Raw genomic sequence first — 21158 nt, 5'->3', positions numbered from 1 at the left:
GGATTTGATTTAAATCGCTAGTCAGGAAGACACGATTTAATCATGCATTTGTACATAAAAGCGCATTCTTGTTGGTTGTTATAACTTTAATACATATTCTTCACAACTCAGGGATAGATGTAGGTTTCATTTTTAGAAGGTACACACAATACATTTTTAAAGTGATTTATTTTGAAAACTTTTCAGATTAGTTTTACAGCTAATTCACAAAATGAATGATTGGTTATTTCATTTACCAAAGGTAATTGAAGCAGATATTTATGAAGTCATTGGGAGGTGAACTATCTCCAATTCAACAGGTTAATCATTAATGTTTGGAGGATTTTCTTGCCGTGCTCTTTTAGGAGGAGATCACTACCAGACAGACATTTACATTGTTTTATTTAACTAAAACAACAACGTTATATATTCTGGATTTTTTTTCTTCAACAGTAAACACATAATATTTTAACAAAACAAGTGTATGAATTTTTGAATTTAGTTAAACATTCCAGTTCTTTAAAATCAGGTTTGTTTTTGTTCAAATTGTTTTTAATTAAAATAGTTAAATTAAATATTAAAAAAAATTAAATGGACTATGTCAGCCAGGTAAACATGAGAAACTTAAAATATTGGCTTTTGCAGCTAACTCAGTCGCCTTCATCATCATTTTCCTGTTTGTTCATAATCTGGAAAAGAAAAACAAGCTTTCCTGCTTTTTCAGGTTCCAAACGATTTCTCAATTTGGAATGAATTAGTCCAAAGGAAGAAAATATTCTTTCTACACTGGCAGAAGAAGCTACTGCTGTTCAAAGTGAGATTATCACTTCAACGGTCTCTGAATCCAAGTACTTAACTTTTCACCAGTTCACTGATGTGACTGTCTTTAAAACATCATCAGCAAACATATATTTCTTGAATGGTTCACCCTTAGCTCTGAAGTTTATTATAGTTGGCGTTATGGAGGGATGATTGCTGGATGTCCATGTCATAGCCAACTCCTCTTCTTCAGCAGTTAAAGTTTGACCCTGGTACCGAGTATTGAGAATATTTGCAAGAAAATGAGCTGGAGATAGTGCTTGTCCCATTCGTTTTTTTAATGCTTGTAGTTTAATTCTGTCATTGCAGATTTCTCTTTTTGAGATCTCACTCGGTTCCTTCCAAATTTCAACGGCATCAGCAATAAAACAGCTATTTCCCTGCATTTGTTCAAGGCTACAGAAATAGGCTTCAGGGTACTCGCATGTGTTCAATGTTTCTCTTAAGCCCAATGTTGAGAACTTTGGCTGTGACAGTGCCATCTATTTTTTCATGATTTTGTTCCCAAACTATCATCAGATTAGACCAGTTCTTGATACAGTGCTCAGAACAGTCCACTACTGAGTTCCATCGCACGTCTTGTGGGAGCGTTAGCTTGGTTCCTCCCACTTTTTTCAGAGCAGCTGCTGCAAAGTGTTTGTTATGGAAGTATTTTTGCAATTTCAACAACATTAGTCTTTATTTCTGGAACACTGAAGTCTTTGGCTAGGAGGTGCATCAAATGAGCACTGCAACTGTATGTTATTAGCTTGGGACTCTCTTCTAAAAAAAAATTCTTCTCATCTAGGATACATTTGCGGCATTGTCTGTGACCAAGCTGCGTACTAGACATTTGAATTTTTTTTCCACAGTTTGTTATAGCTTTTACTGCAACTTCTTTAGAAGTATTTTGCTGTGTGAGCATTTCCTGGTGTATCAATTGTTTCTGTAAGGAAGACATTCCCTTCTTCTGTGGTCACACAAGCACATAGAACAGGATCATTGTGGACATTGCTCCACCCATTGAGACTCAGGTTAACAATTTCACCCTCTAGACCTTTGGCACACTGCTCAATTTCTCTTTCATACACTTTGTCCAGCAATTTGCCTGCAACGTGTGGACTGTATCCTGGTCTTAATGACTGAACCATGTTAATGAAGTGTGGGTTCTCAATCATACGGAAAGGAGAGTTCGTTGCATAAACAAACCGGGCAATTTTTTCATCAATTACCTCTCTTTTTGTAATCTGCTAGTTCTTATCACAAACTTATCTATGGTTGTTCCTGGATGATGAAGATTTTTTTTCTTTTTGCTAGGTGATATACTGTGGCTATATGACATATATGGTGTGACTGAAAAACTATCATTGGTAGATAACTCTGAAACTATAGAAAATGATGGTGATCTTGAAGGTGGATGGTCTTTGGAATCCTGAAGGGATTGGGGATGGAGTCTCCTAAACAAAATAAGTCAATGCAGTTATTTAATTATTATTACCATACTGCTCATTTAGTATTACTCATTGCATTCACTGACACTCAGTACTACTTTAAAGGTGAAACTGAAAAAGGAAGTTCTGCTTATTTCAGCTATTTATTTTTTATCACAACTGCATCTAAAATGACAGGACCATAGAGTAACAACTACATTTTTTTGCTCAAACATGAGAATTCAAGAATAGTCCAGAAGGAAGACAGGCAGTCCTTAAGAAAGATCTATGAAATAAAAAAGTTTACCAACCTGAAGATTCTGCATGTTCAGACATGTTCCTTTCATCATCTTCAACGGAGCTCCCTGCTGAGAAGGAACACTTCTCATGATGTTGTTTCATTCGGGCAACTGGGCCTTGCATTTCTTTGTTGCACTGTTTGCATTTTGCACACATGCCTGTCTTACCCAGAGATAGAGGAACTTCATTAAAATATTCCCAAACTGGGTCTCTTTAACAGCCTGCTGCTATTATAGATTTTCCCTTCTAGTGAGAGAATGGTATGGTAGATTTCAAATCAATGAAGGCTAGCTACACTCAGAAAGACTTCAAGGCTTCTGGAATATGCTGCTCAAACAGTTTCACTTTTGTTTCTACTGCCTCTCTTCTCACATTTATCTCCAGGCTTCTTCTCCTTGTCCAGATCTATTCCACCCCCAACAATCTTCACTGAACTTTTTGAAACTTGTCACTTTTAGAGAGAGGTGAGGGATTGACTCTGTGTACACAAATTTGCAGAGGGACAAGAGGGTTGAGGTCTGTTATTTCTCACCTCCATATATTATTTATTTTAAAACATTTTTGCTGTTAACGAGCATGTTATCTCTGGAGACACAAATCCACAGTTTGAGAAGTGCAAAACTAAGCATCTCTGATGGTATCTTCTAGACTGAGCACTGAGTCCTATTGGGTAGATAGAAAGATTAACCTAAATAATCTATACAGAAGCCCCTAGAACCCTATAAAATTGGGTCCCTAATCCATGAACTATTGGAACTCGCTTACAAAACTTTTCTTAAACATTACATGAATATAGTGTCTCATACTATAGAATTAGAATTTATAATCCCTGTTCCATGATGAGATATCTTTGAGCAATAATGTATCTTAATTAAAACTATCTTTAGATAGGTTTTTTTTCCTCAAAAAGATTTTATTAAACAAATCCGATTTAAAAAAAAAAAATCTGGTTGTTTTTTTAAAATCATTGATTTTTATCCACCCTGGCTACAGGCCTGAGTTAGTCCTGGGAAGTGACAGGATGCTCTAAATTTGGGCATCAAAAGTGAAGGAAGGAAAGTGACAGCTCAGCATAGCTGTTGCTTACCTTCATTTAGCTCTGTTGCCTAGACAGAGTGCCTTAAGGAGTTTCTTTGGTTTAAACTAAAGAATAATAAGAAAGTTGTGGCCTCATAGCCAAAAGATTCTAATTTGTCTCTGTCCTTATTGGATCTCTGCCATTCAGAATCTACAGTTTATTGTTTGAGAATTAAAATCAATTTTTCTCATATTGGCCTGTGCAGACTGAATATGTGTATTTGTGCACACCTCATACCATCATGCTGCAAGCACATCTTCAACAGATTATTAGAATATGAAAGCTGTAGTATTTTATAGCATTAGGATTGGCAGTATAAGGATCATGTTGAGAGAGTAACGTTTTTTCCTTTTGCATTTTTCTTTTAGGGTTGAGAAGAAAGAGCGAGCCCGCTTAAAGACAGTGAAATTTAATTCCAAAATGAGAGGAGATAAAGGGGTGAGTTTATGAAATGTTAATTACTTTTTTCATTAACATGGGTGGTAACATGTTTGAGTGGCTTATGTATGTGGATTTAACTTTCCTTATTTAATGATAACAGTTAAAAACTAAAACATCTGTCAGACAAAACCAGTTTATTCTAAAAATTATTATTTAACAAATGGTAATTTTTAGGGCTGTCAAGCGATTAAAAAAATGTTATCGTGATTAATCACACAATTAAAAAACTTAATCGTGGGACTAATTGCATTGTTAAACAATAATAGAATACCATTTATTTAAATGTTCTTGGATATTTTCTCCATTTTCAAATATATTGATTTCAATTACAACACAGAATACAAAGTGTACAGTGCTCACTTTATATTTATTTTTGATTACCAGTATTTGCACTGTAAAAAAACAAAAGAAATAATATTTTTCAATTCACCTAATACAAGTACTGTAATGCAATCTCTTTATCATGAAAGTTGAACTTACAAATGTAGAATTATGTACAAAAAAACTTGCATTCAAAAATAAAACAATGTAAAATTTTAGAGCCTGCAAGTCCACTCAGTTGTACTTCTTATTCAGCCAATCCCTCAGACAAACAAGTTTGTTTACAATTGCAGGAGATAATGCTGCCCGCTTCTTGTTTACAATGTCACCTGAAAGTGAGGACAGGATTCTCGTGGCACTGTTCTAGCCGGTGTCGCAAGATATTTACGTGCCAGATGCGCTAAAGATTCACATGTTCCTTCGTGCTTCAACCACCATTCCAGAAGATATGCGTCCATGCTGATGACAAGTTCTACTTGATAAGAAACCAAAGCAGTGCGGACCGACGCATGTTCATTTTCGTTATCTGAGTCAGATGCCACCAGAGGAAGGTTGATTTTCTTTTTTGGTGGTTCAGGTTGTGTAGTTTCCACATTGGAGTGTTGCTCTTTTAAGACTTCTGAAAGCAAGCTCCATACCTAGTCCCTCTCAGATTTTGGAAGACATTTCAGATTCTTGAACCTTGGGGCGAGTGCTGTAGCTATCTTTAGAAATCTCACATTGGTACGTTCTTTGCATTTCGTCATATCTCCAGTGAAAGTGTTCTTAAAATGAACAACATGTGCTGCGTCATCATCCGAGATGTCTGTAACAGGAAATATATAGCAGAATGCAGGTAAAACAGAGCAGGGGACACACAATTCTGCCCCAAGGAGTTCAGTCAGAAATGTAATTAATGGTTATTTTTTTAATGAGCGTCATCAGCGTGGAAGCATGTCCTCTGGAATGGTGGCTGAAGCATGAAGCGGCATACAAATGTTTAGTATATCTGGCACGTAAATACCTTGCTACAAAAGTGCCATGCCAAATGCCTGTTCTCACTTTCGGGTGACATTGTAAATAAGAAGAGGGCAGCATTATCTCCTGTAAATGTAAACAAACTTATTTGTCTTAGCGATTGGCTGAACAAGAAATAGGAGTGAGTGGACTTGTAGGCTGTGAAGTTTTACATAAATCTACCTTTGTAAGTTGCACTTTCATGACAAAAAGATTGCACTACAGTACTTGTATGAGGTGAATTAAAAAATACTATTTCTTTTATCATCTTTACAATGCAAATATTTGTAAGCAAAAATAATATACGCTTTGATTTCAATTAAAACACAAAATACAATATATATGAAAATGTAGATATACATCCAAAATATGCGATTAATCACGATTAATTAATTTTTTTATCGCAATTACTTTTTTTGAGTTAGGCGTGAATGTTTTTGCTAATAATATAATATACAGAGAAAGCCATAAATGGAAATGGTCCTATATGGTGATAAATTAATGCCAAAAAACAATTTGTGTAGTATTTGAAAGTTATGGGTCATTAATGTGGACCAGAGCCTTAATGGTCTCTTTTGGGGGAGAGAGTGACTTTGCTCCTTCATTTTAAAAAATGGCTACCCTATACAGTATTTTTTTAATAATGAAGAAGTCTAAACATTTTTTGTCAGAAGGTCTGTCTGAGGATAATAAACCTACATTTTGAGTCACTTAAGGACTATGTGAGAGAGATTCTCACTGTCAGTTAAATGTTAACCTAGAGTTTTTGTTATTGGTTCATCAGAAACTGAAGGGTAGTTTATGCATGTCAAAGACTGTTATTTTAGAGGAAAAAATGATAAAAATTCACTCTGAGGTAATATTTAGGAAACTAATGTTTCACCAAATTATTACAAATGCTCAGAAAACAGAATTATAATGCATAATAGTCTCAGGAAGAATCTGTTACTACTATTTTTAAAATAGCCTAACCATTTTTCAAATTTTAGAATATAATTATATTCTGCCATGATTATGATTCTCATAGAATCGTAAAACTGGAAGGAACTACAAGAGGTCATCTAGTCCAGTCCCCTGCACTCATGGCAGGACTAAGCATTATCTGGACCATCCCTGACAGGTGTTTGTCTAACCTGCTCTTAAAAACCTCCAATGATGGAGATTCCACAGCCTCCCTAGACAATTTATTCCAATGCTTAACTACCCTGACAGGAAGTTTTTCCTAACGTCCAACCTAAACTGCCCTTGCTGCAATTTAAACCCATTGCTTCTTGTCCTATCCTCAGAGATTAAGAACAACAATTTTTCCTCCCTCCTCCTTGTAAAAACCTTTTATGTACTTGAAAACTGTTATCATGGCCCCTCTCAGTCTCCTCTTCTTGAGACTAAACAAACCCTACTTTTTCAATCTTTCCTCACTGATCATGTTTTCTAGACCTTTAATCATTTTTGTTGTTCTTCTCTGGACTTTCTCCAACTTGTCCACATCTTCCCTAAGTACTCCAGTTTTACAGTCAAATAAAATCCCGTAAAATAGGGATTGTAACAGATGTTTCCAGATCTTCTACAACTACTGATATGCTAATAAGCATAGCTAAAATACATTTTCAGTTTAAGGACTTATCTAAATTACTAATCTGTTGACATTTTAGCCAAAATATGCTTCATAATTTTTGGAAATAAATACACTAGTTCAAATAAATACACTATAATCATTTTAAAAGTGGAGAGAGCTAATGCAGTAATATCCAGAGTAGGCTACTGCTATAGATCCCAAAGATTTCTTTTTAATTGTGTTTACTTAGTAAATTAGATATAATCATTTCCTTTATATGGTTTCTATAAATACACAGAATCAAATTGAAGGGACGAGGTAATAAGAATATGAATATATAGTCCTGATAAAGTAAGACTTATCTTTTCTTGGACCAACTTCTGCTTTCTTTTATTACATGGTTCCTGTCAGCAAATGCAATGTGCCTTTCATGGGTATTTGTAAGATAGCTTGGTGTACCGTTAGGCATATCTTCAACTGAGCAACCTCAAAAGAATTTTGTTTAATCAGCGCTTTCAAAAGAGCAGTTTAAACAGTGCCTGTTTGGGTACCTGCTTACTAGATAATGCATGTTATGCCCATGTTACATATTGAAAGTTTTAATTAGTTGTATTAATAGTAAAATGCACCTGAATGTGTATCTGCATTTTTGCACATAATCTGTTTTAGATGGAAACAAATACCTTTAGTGACTTTCTGACGGCCAAATTTAATACTGCCTTGAGGCTTACTCGGATCATTGTTTATATCTTTTCAGTTTGTACATGCAAAATTACATATTGGAATATTATACCATGCCAACTGAGGGTGTAGTAATTTTTATATATTTTGAATTTACTGTTTAATTTTATAGCATTAACATTTTACCATTGAGCAGGTTACTTTTCTTACAGTGATAAAGTTATACATTAATCTTCAGGTTTTTCACGTTACTTGTAACTGACATCCTCAACCTGAGATAGTCGCAAAAGGAATATTCTTAGACATTTAAATATTTGTTGTGATTGTTTTTAATTAAATTAGAATAATTTTGCAAAACATTACCATACAGCATATTCCTTGAGAAGATAATCGCATGTTTTTGTAACTTGTCTACCATAAAATTGTAAACAGTTAACTGAATTAACTATGTATTTAAATCATAGTCTTGTATGTTGACTGTAACAAAGTTTGTACACAGTCACTGTGTACTAACACAGCACCAAAAATATGCATGAAATACTGAGTGGAAAAACAAACTACGCTTGCCATTGATAGAGAACTGCATTTCTTTCTCTATAATAACATTTCCTGTTCCAAGCACTCATTAATCTTAAGCTGTTCATAGTCTTTTGCTTCAGCTGCAAATTTTAATATTTCAGTTTCTCTTTAAAATACCCTTAGTATCTCACTGTAAGGTCTGGGCTACACTATTCGTGTAGCTGAAGTCAAAGTATCTTAGTTTGACTTACCTGACCGTCCTCACGGCGGCGAGTCAACCACAGCAGCTCCCCCGTCAACTCCGCTTACTCCTCCTGCCAAGGTGGAGTATAGGTGTCAATTCGGAGATCGATTTATCGCGTCTAGACAAGACGCGATAAATCAATCCCCAATATATCGATCACTACCCGCCAATCTGGCGGATAGTGAAGACTTAGCCTAATTGTCATGTGGGTATTTTCCCCCAATGTAACTGCATGAAAGATATCTACCTGCAGTATTTTACATATGTATTATATTATACTTCTTTGACGTTTTCAAATATCACGTATCAAGAATCCTTACTTAAAGGATTTTATGTAATGATAAAGTAAATATTGCAGCCCTAAATATAATATTGAGAGAAAACATTAAAATGCCAATTCATTTATTCTAAGGAAAACTGAGAAACTGGAGCATGCATGATTATGATTTTTCTTCTCTATTCTTTTAATATACACATTTATCTCATTTTGCTTGCGCTGCTTCTGTTTTTAACAAATTATTTTTTGTGTAAACTATCCATCATTTGCATTGGGTTTATGAAATATTTATAAAATTAATGTGTCTACAATTAATAAGCAATTCTCTCTAGCCTTTATAATCATATCTTTTTTAAAAAAATCATCTTTTGGCTAATGTTTTATTTAAAATTGGTACATTATTACTATTTATTTTGCAATGAAACTGACTCTGACCATTACATATGCAGTATATGAAATTATTGTTAAATGGTTTTAAATCAATAAAATTTACTATAGAGGAAGTCAAATCAAAGATTAGTTTTATCAAATATTTTTAAAAGGTATCTAAACAAAAATGAGTATTCTGCCAGAAGTGCATTAAAAGCACCACTGCGTTGTTCTAATTGTCAAAGATAGCTAAATCTTTCTTCCTTATTTGACTTGCACCAAAATTTTGTCAGAGCTTTCCATAACGTTCTTCTTTTGAAGTTGAAACATTTTGTCTGACTTATGCTCCATGGTGGCCTTTGCCCTTGTGCTGCAGTTGCATTTGTTATGTGAAACCTCCGATTATGGAAATCCATGTTACATGCTTGGTGTACGTGGTTGTGAGATCTAGGATTAATTTCAATTTTAAGAATGATTGATAGACCTCTATGCTGAAGTAGCAATGACTTGCTGCCATCAGCTTTGGTCCTCCTGAGCTTCAGTACCTTAGCCCAGAATCCTGCCCATACCACCTGTAGTTCATGCAAACATACGATTGGTTAGGTGCCAGTTCTCGTGCCCATATGTCTGGATAATACTTCTCACAGCTGAATACCAGTTTTGCTAGTCACTGATGCCAACCAGTTAAGAGGTTTTATGAACTTCCTAATTAATATTTTTAGTGCTTTTTTTCCAGAACTCTCCCTTCTCTGGTAGGCCTCAGTGTGCTCCACTGGTACCATATGCCTTTTTTGCACCTGGTAATATTTAAACAACAAAATACATTATTTTAACAGTGGCAGTGATGACATCAGTTCATCCTCCAGCATCTGTCATTGCTAAACAAGTCTGTGTTAAAGCAGATGGCCGGAAAGGCTGTGAACATTGTAGTAGAGTGCAAACTACATGATACACTGCAGGCATTCACTGAATAAATGCCAAGCTTATCATTGTGCTGGTTGTGCACTAGCCCTGAAAAAAGAGCTCAGCAAGTCAAAGAAGCACAGCGCTGCCTGACCCCCTAATTGCTGCTATATCTCCTTCCACATGGAGTAATGGAAGGGAAGAAAAAAGCACTTTGTACATGTTTCTTCCAATAAGACTTACCTTCATCTGGATCACATTGTGATTAAGGGAGGGTAAGGTCCAACTGGATAAAATATGATGGACAAAGCATATTGCAGTTATGCTATAGATTCTAGAAATAACTATTAATAGAATCCTTATAGCAAGAACTGAAAATCAGTACTTTCTTTTGAAGAATTTACTTTGAAAAATGGCTCTATAGAAATGGCATTGTGTTGCTCCATGCTTCTGGCACAGTGTCCATATCACATGTTTTTAATTTAGAAATAAACTCTGCAAACTCAGCCACTCCTTTCACATCATCACCAGTAACAGAAGTTCTGCAGGCCAGATGAAGCACACTGACTGATTATTAAACAGGTCACTTAATGATACAGGGAGCAGTTGTGCACAGTAAGAAGGTTCCATTTTAATATAGCCACTTTCCAGAATAGAACTACGCTGTAAGGATGGGAGGTTTTCATCATATTTTCAGCAGTGGACATCACCAATTTTAGTTAAATCTATGTTGCCATCTTCCACATACAGTGTACATAAAGGTGTATATTCATCTCATTTCTAAAGTAGCCTAGGATTGTAATAATAGCTTGAGCTCAAATGGAAAAAAATTGTGATAAAAAAAATCCTCACTAAATCAGGATAAAGCATCTGAGCTGTACAAATCCTTCAGCATCAATACCAGAATTCCTAATTCTTGCTGAATACCATCCTGAGCTTTGCAGTGTCTGATTTCTAAAATGACAGTTCCACCCCTATGCCCCATCCCCACAATGCTGAAGAAAAATTAACAATCTGAACAATGAAATAAGTAAGTGTTAAGAATGGACCTTGGCACTGGGATGTGGACTTTCCCGCTGCAATGTTCATTTCTTGCCATGAATTTGTGAGGAATTGGTGATGCAGAAGAATTAAGGAAAATGCAGAGATTTTTTTTTTAAAGTGATGATGAATGTTTTAAGTGAGCAAAACTATTGTTTTTTGTAAAATTGTTGTTTTCACTACTCTTTTTTCTGGAAGTAGTATCAGCATTTAATTATTTTGCTTTCATATACATTGGCTGTCGTTCAAATATTTAGTTGTGCCTTTGCAAGCAGATAATGCTGTGAATACCTGGTTACCCCTGTACTAGCTAATATCTGTGACTTCCTCCATTCTGTTTATCAAATGGTTTTTACTTTTGATGGTTTTAGCAGCCTACTGGCTCTCACTTTTTTCTCTTCGCAAAGGATCTGAATTGTGAAGCATAAGGCCACAGATGATAAACCATGGATACCAGCTTTCCAATTCTTTTCCAATTGCAAAATATGGAGGGTTTGAGCATAACCAAAAGCCCACTCTATTTCTGATGAGCTGGGGTGATGACGTTAAATTAAAATATAAACTGCATTATGTGGTTATAGGAGTCAGCTTCCACAAAGCTGCTGGGGCTGGGCCTTTGTACACACAGACATTAGACACCCTTTGTTTTGCCCCTCCTTCTCTTCTTCAGCAGTCATTCAATGACAAGCGTAAAAAGAACCTCTTTTCCCGAAAATTTCCCTTCTACAAGAACAAGGACCAGAGTGAGCAAGAAACCAGTGATATTGACCGTAAGTACGTGGAATCCAGTGGAGAGAAAAACATACACACACCGAAGGGCCTGCTAGCTTCCAGTAGGGTGTTACCTTGGAGACAGTTTCAAGAGCTGCAACAGGTTAATGGAACTCAAACAAAGTGAATGACAAAACAGCCTTTTAAATCAATAAATTGATCCATGTGCTATTACAGTGCATCCTAACTGTTCTTGGAATCCAAGAGCAGCCTTGTTCATAGTGAACTGGATGGGACTGTGGGATGATGATTATGTGTGTAATTGGAGGTGATAACTAAGTTCTGTTACTCTGTTAATTGTACCTTATCAATAACTTCATAAAGAGAGTGCACTGCTTTAAAACTGTTAGATTATAAATGAACTATAACCAGTCACTTTAGACTCATTCTTTGAAATTTGTTCTATTTTAATCTTTAATTTTAATACTGTCCTAATTTTAAGGGTGTTTCTTTAATTCTTTATTGCCTTCATTGGAAAAAAGTATTTTTGAAACAGAAATCTTATTTTTACAATAAAAATAAAGTTGATTTTTCAGATCTTACCTACTATAAGATCCCTCTGCCTTTGCATCAGTGATAACACTTCAGCTGCTAGCCATTTTAAATCCTAGGAGCTGACTGTGAAAAAACTTTCTGTAGATCTGTGTCTCCCTGTAATGTTCTTGAAACTGTCTCTTACCGTAGCGCCAGTTTTATACATTACTGACAGTTATTTTTTTTTTTGTGATTATCTTTTTATTGCTTGCCCTCTGGGGACTACTCTACAGGAGATCCCTGACGACATGGGATCAAAAGGCCTGAGTAAGTGATCAAAATACGCCCAAGTTATATTTAACCTCCATCTGTAAACTTAATTTTTATAGATCCATTTTAAGACTGGTGATATTGCTCTGCGGACGTAAGGAGGTTAATTATTTCAAAGTATTCTATAGAATTTTCTTAATTTGTTTCAGAGTAACAGCCGTGTTAGTCTGTATTCGCAAAAAGAAAAGGAGTACTTGTGGCACCTTAGAGACTAACCAATTTATTTGAGCATGAGCTTTCGTGAGCTACAGCTCACTTCATCGGATGCATACCGTGGAAACTGCAGCAGACTTTATATACACACAGAGAATATGAAACAATACCTCCTCCCACCCCACTGTCCTGCTGGTAATAGCTTATCTAAAGTGATCATCAGGTTAGGCCATTTCCAGCACAAATCCAGGTTTTCTCACCCCCCACCCCCCCACACAAATTCACTCTCCTGCTGGTGATAGCCCATCCAAAGTGACAACTCTTTACACAATGTGCATGATAATCAAGTTGGGCCATTTCCTGCACAAATCCAGGTTCTCTCATGAGGGGGTGAGAGAACCTGGATTTGTGCAGGAAATGGCCCAACTTGATTATCATGCACATTGTGTAAAGAGTTGTCACTTTGGATGGGCTATCACCAGCAGGAGAGTGAATTTGTGTGGGGGGGTGGAGGGTGAGAAAACCTGGATTTGTGCTGGAAATGGCCCAACCTGATGATCACTTTAGATAAGCTATTACCAGCAGGAGAGTGGGGTGGGAGGAGGTATTGTTTCATATTCTCTGTGTGTATATAAAGTCTGCTGCAGTTTCCACGGTATGCATCCGATGAAGTGAGCTGTAGCTCACGAAAGCTCATGCTCAAATAAATTGGTTAGTCTCTAAGGTGCCACAAGTACTCCTTTTCTTTTTTCTTAATTTGTAACATTCTTGGGTTTTATCTTTTAAGATCTTCCTACTTCATTTAATTCAGGTGAAAATCACTTTTTATTTTTGGTTTAGAAGCTTACGCAAAGATACTGTATGTCACAGATAACGACTGCTCTCTCTGAACTAGTTAATGTATCTTTTCTAGTACGTCATTTTTATATTGGTTTTACCATAAATTTTTTTAAGAAATACAGTATTCTACAGTTATGAGCCACACCATTGCAATAATGCTTATTTGCTTCAGTTTTTAATTATTATTGTAGAATATCGTATTTTTAATGGCTGCTACTACTAAAATGCCTTTACATATTTTAAAATTAGCAGCAGTAAAAATAGCTTCATTTTCTCTTACATGATGGAAAATGCATTCTGGCAGAGATAAGATGGGGAGGAGGTTCTATCTGATCTATTTTGTCTCTTATGTGGTAGTCACATAAGAATACTGATCATATAGTAAGGAGGTCATTATTAAGCACATGTCCTGTATAAGTATCACTTTCAGTTCCTACAAAACCATATCTGTTTTATTACATGAAGCATAATAGCACTGGGGATGCTAAATAAGTAATGCTGGATTAGTAATAGCCATGTTTTGAAAAATTTAGTTTGTAATTTAAATTACAGCAAGTTTTAAAAACTACCAATTACTTTAGTAGACCTATCTGTGTATAATTGTCTGGGTGTTCAGGCAGCATTATCATGATAATCCAGCAAAGGATAAAATTTGCGGGTAAAGTTAAAATTTAGTAGCTTAGTTTTAAAATATTGGTGATCAAGACACACAAATTATCTCATACTTCTGGATTGGTAAGGCTTTGAGGCCACAGACAAAACATTATGGTGAGTACTAACTTTCTATTCTACCAGCCTATTAGAATTCTTTGAGGGGGGTCAACAAACATGTGGACAAGGGTGATCCAGTGGATATAGTGTACTTGGACATTCAGAAAGCCTTTAACAAGGTTCTTCACCAAACGCTCTTAAGCAAAGTAAGCAGTCATGGGATAAGAGGGAAGGTGCTCTCTTGGATCATTAACTGGTTAAAAGATAGGAATAAATGGTCAGTTTTCAGAGTGGCAAGAGGTAAATAGCCAAGTCCCCAAGGATTTGTACTTGCACCAGTGTTGTTCAACATATTCATGAATAAGGCTGCAATCCTTTCACAGAGGTTGCAGAAGTCATGAATTCTGTGACTTTCTGCCACCTCCGTGACTTCCACAGTGGCTAGTGCGGCTGACTTCAGGGCCACCTGAGCAGCCGAGGGTGCAGCTGGTCCTGGGGACCACCCAAGCAGCAGCCCCGGGAAGCATCTTAGCAGCAGTCCCCGGGGCAACCACACTGGCCGCTGCTTGGGTGGCCCCAGGCAACTGACTCCAGGGACTGCCAGAACTGCAGCTGGTGTGGCTGGCTCTGGGGAACACCAGAGCAGCGGTTCTGGGGGTGCCCTGGGGACCGCCAAAATAGCGGTTCTGGGGCAGCAGCATGGGGCACCTGGAGGCCGGCCGGAGAGCGGTCCCCTGGAGCAGGGGGTCTCTGGAGCAGCAGGACCCCAGAAGTAGAGATTTAGTCCAGAGTATTTTTGGTTAGAGTCATGGACAGGTCACAGGCTGTGAATTTTTACTTATTACCTGTGACCTGTCCATAACTACCAAAAATACCCATGACTAAATTTTAGGCTGATTCATAAATGATCTGAAAAAGGGGGTAAACAGTGAGGTGGTAGAGTTTGCAGATGATACTATTAGTAAAGATAGTTAAGTCCAAAGCTGACTGTGGGTGACTGGTCAACAGAATGGCAGATGAAATTCAATGTTGAAAAATGCAAAGTAATGCACATTGGAAAACATAATCCCAACTATACGTACAAAATGATGGGGTCTAAAATAGCTGTTACCACGCAAGAAAGAGATCTTGTAGTCATTGTGGATAGTTCTATGTGCAGCAGCAGTCAAAAAAGCTACCAGAATGTTAGGAACCATTAGGAAAGGGATAGATAATAAGAATAATAATGTCACTATATAAATCCATGGTACGCCCACTCTTTGAATACTGTTTGCAGTTCTGGTTGCCCAATCTCCAAAAAGATATATTAGAATTGGAAAAAATATAGAGAACAGTAACAAAAATGTTTAGAAGTATGAAACAGCTTCCATATGAGGAGAGATTAGAAAAACTGGAACTTTTCAGTTTAGAAGATGACTAAGGTGGGGGTTGGGTATGATAGAGGTCTATAAAACATGAATAGTGTGGAAAAGTGAATAGCAAAGTGTTACTTACTCCTTCACATAACACAAGGAGTCTTGTGTGTGCTTGCTATGGAACCGCTTCCTGAAATGAAGAGCTTCTGGCAGCATAAGTGCTACCTTGCAGGCCTCCATAGACCTCACTCTCTGTACAGGTATCAAGATGCACACACCAACCCCTGAATACTTGGAGCATTTTCTGTGTCCAGACCGGGGGTTCTCAAGCTGGGGTCGTGACTCCTCAGGGGATCATGAGGTTATTAGCTGGGGGGTCGCAAGCTGTCAGCCTCCACCCCAAACTCCACTTTGCCTCCAATATTTATAATAGTGTTAAATATTTTTAAAGTATTTAATTTATAAGGGGGGTCACACTCAGAGGCTCGCTGTGTGAAAGGGGTCACCACTACAAAAGTTTGAGAACCACTGAACACTCATGCACTGGGCCTGATATTCTCAAACAACAGTACACACCAGGTTGTAAGATTCAACTCAAGACCAGCACTTTGTTTAACGCAAAGCACTTAGATACACTGGCAGTGAAAACAAGAATAAGTTTTATTATCAAAGACTAGTGATTCACGGGAAGAGTGAGTAAGGATATTGGAAACAAATGGTTACATATAAAACAAAATCATAACACACTATCTAGAGACAAAACTTAAAACTGGTTAACCTCCTGTCTAAAACATTTTCTCTCGCCCAAAGTCCTGTTCATTGTTTTCAACCAGCGTTGGCTGAGACTTTCCTTTTATGAAAGCAAACGCACAGTCCGTTTAGTTTGTAGGTGCAGGATGCCACAGTGCCCTCTTTGCCTTCTAGAAATACCTCCAATGTTCATTGTCTTTACTCATAAAAAAGCTAAACCCCTGTTGAATTCATATCGCTTCGTAAGTGTTTGACTTCATTAGTAAATGAGCATCCATTGTGTTAGCCTAAAATGCTTAATTTATATTCCAACAGAGAGATACGTGTTTATCTCCTGTCTGGAGGAATCTTTCTAAGTGTCATCTTTTGGTGAACTGCTTTTAACTTACATGCTTAAGAACATAATTTTCTAATACATATAACTCCTTGCATAGTACATGTAGATACTTTTCACAATGATATTGATGGCTTTCATTTGAGACCTCAAAGGACATTCTTCGGTGACCCAGAATGTGCATATCATAATCAGGAGATGCTTGAACCCTTCTGCACCCCCCTTGCCAGTTGATATTAAGAGGTTCTTGGGTCAGAGGAGCCCAACCAGATTTCTTGTATCCCATTATAGTTCCCAAAAAGCTTTTGCTGCAGTCTTTGCTAGTTGGATCTCCTTCTCTTCTCATGGCTGATATTAAGCCCTGCAGTCCTACACCTTTACAACTCGTGCCCATTACTATAGTGTCATATTACTGATTATTAGAGAGACACGGTGGGTGAGGTAATCTCTTTTGTTGGACCAACTTCTGTTGGTGAGAGAGACAAGCTTTTGAACTTACACAGAGATCTTCTTGACCCCTGAGTTCTGTGTAAGCTCAAAAGCTTCTCTCACCGATAAAAGTTGGTCCAATAAAAGATATTACTTCACCCACCTTGTCTCTCTAATATCCTGGGACCAACACAGCTGTAACACTGCATACACTACTGGTTAGTCTAATAAACTGATGAAATGGTGTCTCCAAGGTGCATACTGCTTGGTGTGTCCTTCGCAGGATGCATTTCTTCCATGCTCTATAGGTAGACTTTTATCTCTCTATTTTCTTCTTCAAGTAGTGTCCCTGTGGGTGCTCCGCTTTAGGTGTTGATGCATTCCTGCGCCACAGATCGGAGGTTTTCTGTAGCAATGCTCGGTCAGGGCGTGCGTGTGCAATAGTCATCTTGTGGTGCCATTGGCACCTCATGTAGTGCACACACAACCCAACCCATTCAGTTCCTTCTCAACCATCCTGGGCTGCAGATGGAACTCAGTGGCCATGCTGCCTCTTCATTTTTCTCTCTATAGAAATAGTTAGATTAGCTGTAGCTTAGTAAGTCTAGTTTGGTTAGTTAGTTATTCTTTTAAAAAAAATTACTATAGATATTTTCTTTTAATTGCTATTTTTCCCACACTTTCCCAGTTGGGAAACTTTAACGCCCACGATGCCTGGCTTGCCTGGGTTTAAATGATGTGACTCTTGTCGTGAGGTGAAACCCATCTCAGACAGCCACTCATTGTGTGTACGTTGTTTGGGGAGACCCATATCCCTCAAAAATGTGCCCATTGCCACAACCTTAAAGCCAGGGCTGGGCGTGATCAAGATCTCTGCCTCAAGATGATTTTGATGGAAAAGTCCCTTCAGCCTCCTCTTTAGGGACAAAAATCGACAGCAGCAAATGGTTCCCTGAACAAAACCTCTGCTAATTGGAGTGCTCAGTCTTCCAAATCATCCAGGAAGCGAGCTGCAACCTCCCCTAATAGGGACAGGCAGAGAAAGAAAAGGTGCCTGGCGAGGTCATTATCCTCAGTGCCGAGCTCGAGTAGAGTGAGCATCTTTGAGGTTCCAGGCACCTCTGGCACTGTCCCTCTGTGGACCTCTGCTGAGCCCGACCGCTCCGGAATGGAGTCAAGACACTCCTCCTGTATGGCATCGACCACCCTGGTGTGGGAGTCATAGAATCATAGAATATTAGGGTTGGAAGAGACTTCAGGAGGTCATCTAGTCCAATCCCCTGCTCAAAGCAGGACCAACACCAACTAAATCATCCCAGCCAGGGCTTTGCCAAGCCGGGTCTTAAAAACCTCTAAGGATGGAGATTCCACCACCTCCCTAGGTAACGCATTCCAGTGCTTCACCACCCTCCTAGTGAAATAGTGTTTCTTAATATCCAACCTAGACCTCCCCCACTGCAACTTGAGACCATTGCTTCTTGTTCTGTCATCTGCCACTACTGAGAACAGCCTAGCTCCATCCTCTTTGGAACCCCCCTTCAGGTAGTTGAAGGCTGCTATCAAATCCCCCCTCACTCTTCTTTTCTGCTGACTAAATTACCCCAGTTCCCTCAGCCTCTCCTTGTAAGTCATGTGCCCCAGCCCCCTAATCATTTTCATTGCCATCTTTCCAATTTGTCAACATCCCTTCTGTAGTGGGGGGACCAAAACTCAATACTCAATACTCCAGGTGTGGCCTCACCAGTGCCGAATAGAGGGGAATAATCACTTCCCTCAATCTGCTGGCAATGTTCCTAATAATATAACCCAATATGCCATTGGCCTTCTTGGCAACAAGGGCACACTGCTGACTCACATCCAGCTTCTCATCCACTGTAATCCCTGTGTCCTTTTTTGCAGAACTGCTGCTTAGCCATTCGGTCCCCAATCTGTAGCGGTGCATGGGATTCTTCTGTCCTAAGTGCAGGACTCTGCACTTGTCCTTGTTGAACCTCATCAGATTTCAGAGTTGGCACTGAGAGCAGTACCACAGGCAGTGCCATCCCCATCAGCACTGACGGACAGGCTAAGGACAGCTCTGACCGCATCGGCAGCAACTGCACCACCAGGGAAGCACACAGCTCCGCAACAGTTCCTACACCAGAAAGACATAGCGGTTTCTTTGGTACCACAGTTGCCTTTGCTCAGCACCAAGGGATCGCCAGGCCAACTAATGGAGCAGCTAACCACTTCACCTGCTCCCCAGCCTCTCTCCAGCGATGAAGAGGACATATGTGGGAGTCAGTTCTCTTCCCAGCACTCTTCACCCATGGAGAGGAGACCTCCAAGTAAGGCTGTTAAGACCACATCCCACCAAACTCGAGAGATGCAACAATGGTACAGGCAGTCCTGGACTTGCCCTCCGATGCCTTTCCCTCTGTAGTGCTCCCCCCCCAGGATCCCTGGGCGGCACATAGGGCCCAATATACTAGACCCTTGACTCCAGGCTGAGGGGAAATTCACTCTCCTCCACCTTCCCAGAGTAGGGACACATCAGAAGTATCCAAAGGCATGGAAGATGAAGAGGAAGAAGGCTTGGACCAGGAAGGCTTTTCACCAGCTCAGAATTCATCTTCCTCCCTTGATGAAGCCGTCATACCACCGCCTCCAACTACAGTGGATGACCTGAAACAATTTCAAGAACTCTTTAAAAGAGTAGCCGCCAGCCAAGACATTCCATTAAGGAGGTGCAAGAAATCCAGGACAAGCTGCTACAAATCCTACACTTTTTTTTTTTTTTTTTTGTTGGCTACACCTCTCTAGATTGCTCAAAGAGTTACAGACTTCCAGTTTGAAGGGCCAAATTCTTTGCGGAGAATTCAGATTTTCTCTCCACATCCTGAAGGATTCTCAGACCATGTTACACTCCTTAGGAATCTATACTATGGGCCAGAAGAGAAGATATACCTCTCAACCGCACAACAGATCACAATCTTCTCAATACCCACCATCTCAGTGCTGTTATGAGCCACAGTGTAAGAGGGCCAGGGCTCAAAAGTGGGAACAGTCTGCACCCCAGTCCATGACCTCTCAAACTGCCTCTTATACGTACTTTTGGTGAGCTGGTCGAGGGCCTGAACAATGATACCTTACAGCATCAGCGGCAATCTATATACCCGGTCATGCCATTCAGAAGTCACCTTACCCTACTTCACAGCAATTAGGACCAGCTCGAGAGCAAAGAGATTGATTTCTAGCCCTGAACCTACAGGGTGCCTAGTTCCATATCTTGATACAATCATTGTACAGGAGATTTCCTACTGCTTACCTTTGGAGCAGGATCATTATCAGTACAGACTGCTCCACACAGGGTATTCTCCAAGGTTCTCTTCATTGTAGTGGCATACTAACCCCGGTACAGTGACTGGACTTTATCAGCACCAACTTGATGCAGTAAAAGCAAGAGCGTTCCTCTCACTACCCACATTCACCACCCTAATATGCTGGGGAGCTCATCTACACAACCACAAGGTTCAAAACAAATGGTCTTCCACAGAAATTACCTTCCATATCACCCTTTTGGGGCTAAGGGCTGTTAGGAGTGCCTGTGCATACTCTCTGCCTTTCATCAAAAACAACACACAAAGTCATGAAGGACTTAATGTGACCTGTATGTTTTGTATAAACTGCCAAGGACCTGCCAGATCTCCCTCCCTGTACAAGACAGCACTCAAACTTTGGAATTGATGCACCCATCACAATGTGCTCATCTCAGCTGTCTATCTACCAATGATACAGAACATGACAACCGAAGGTCTCAGTTGGAATTTTCTCACAACAAGTGTGTACTGAATTCAAAGATGCTTCAAGATATCCGCCCTATGGGGAACCCTGACTATGGATTTCTTCACTACTTAATGGAACAAGAAAGGTCCTTGTTACTGCTCCAGTGCCGGCCTGGGGAAACATTCCCTGGCAGTTGCCCTCATCTTCCCATGGGACAGGGCCCACTTGTATGTCATTTCCAAGTTTCCTACTCTATCCAAGATTCTGTTGAAAATTCAACGAGACAAAGCGAGAGTTATTCTGATTGCCCTTCT

At 38.9% G+C, this 21158-nt stretch overlaps 1 protein-coding gene across 37 annotated transcripts in view; it reads left to right on the top strand.

Moving 5' to 3' along the window:
- DLG1 (discs large MAGUK scaffold protein 1) overlaps positions 1 to 21158 on the top strand; it is a 529193-nt gene that overhangs the window by 456196 nt on the left and 51839 nt on the right. For 19 of the 37 annotated variants that reach the window (XM_075132009.1, XM_075132007.1, XM_075132006.1 and 16 more), the window contains 2 exons: positions 3954 to 4023; positions 11603 to 11702. In XM_075132009.1, coding sequence (XP_074988110.1) covers positions 3954 to 4023; positions 11603 to 11702 — 170 coding nt within the window. Of the gene's footprint in view, positions 1 to 3953; positions 4024 to 11602; positions 11703 to 12470; positions 12505 to 21158 lie in introns of all 37 variants that reach the window. The other 18 variants (XM_075132004.1, XM_075132008.1, XM_075132005.1 and 15 more) reach the window with 2 other exon arrangements.

Source organism: Caretta caretta, chromosome 9 (genome assembly GCF_965140235.1).
Source record: "Caretta caretta isolate rCarCar2 chromosome 9, rCarCar1.hap1, whole genome shotgun sequence".
NCBI classification, from domain to species: domain Eukaryota; kingdom Metazoa; phylum Chordata; order Testudines; family Cheloniidae; genus Caretta; species Caretta caretta.
Note: the sequence above shows the minus strand (reverse complement) of the source record. Positions and strands in the feature narration are given on the sequence as shown.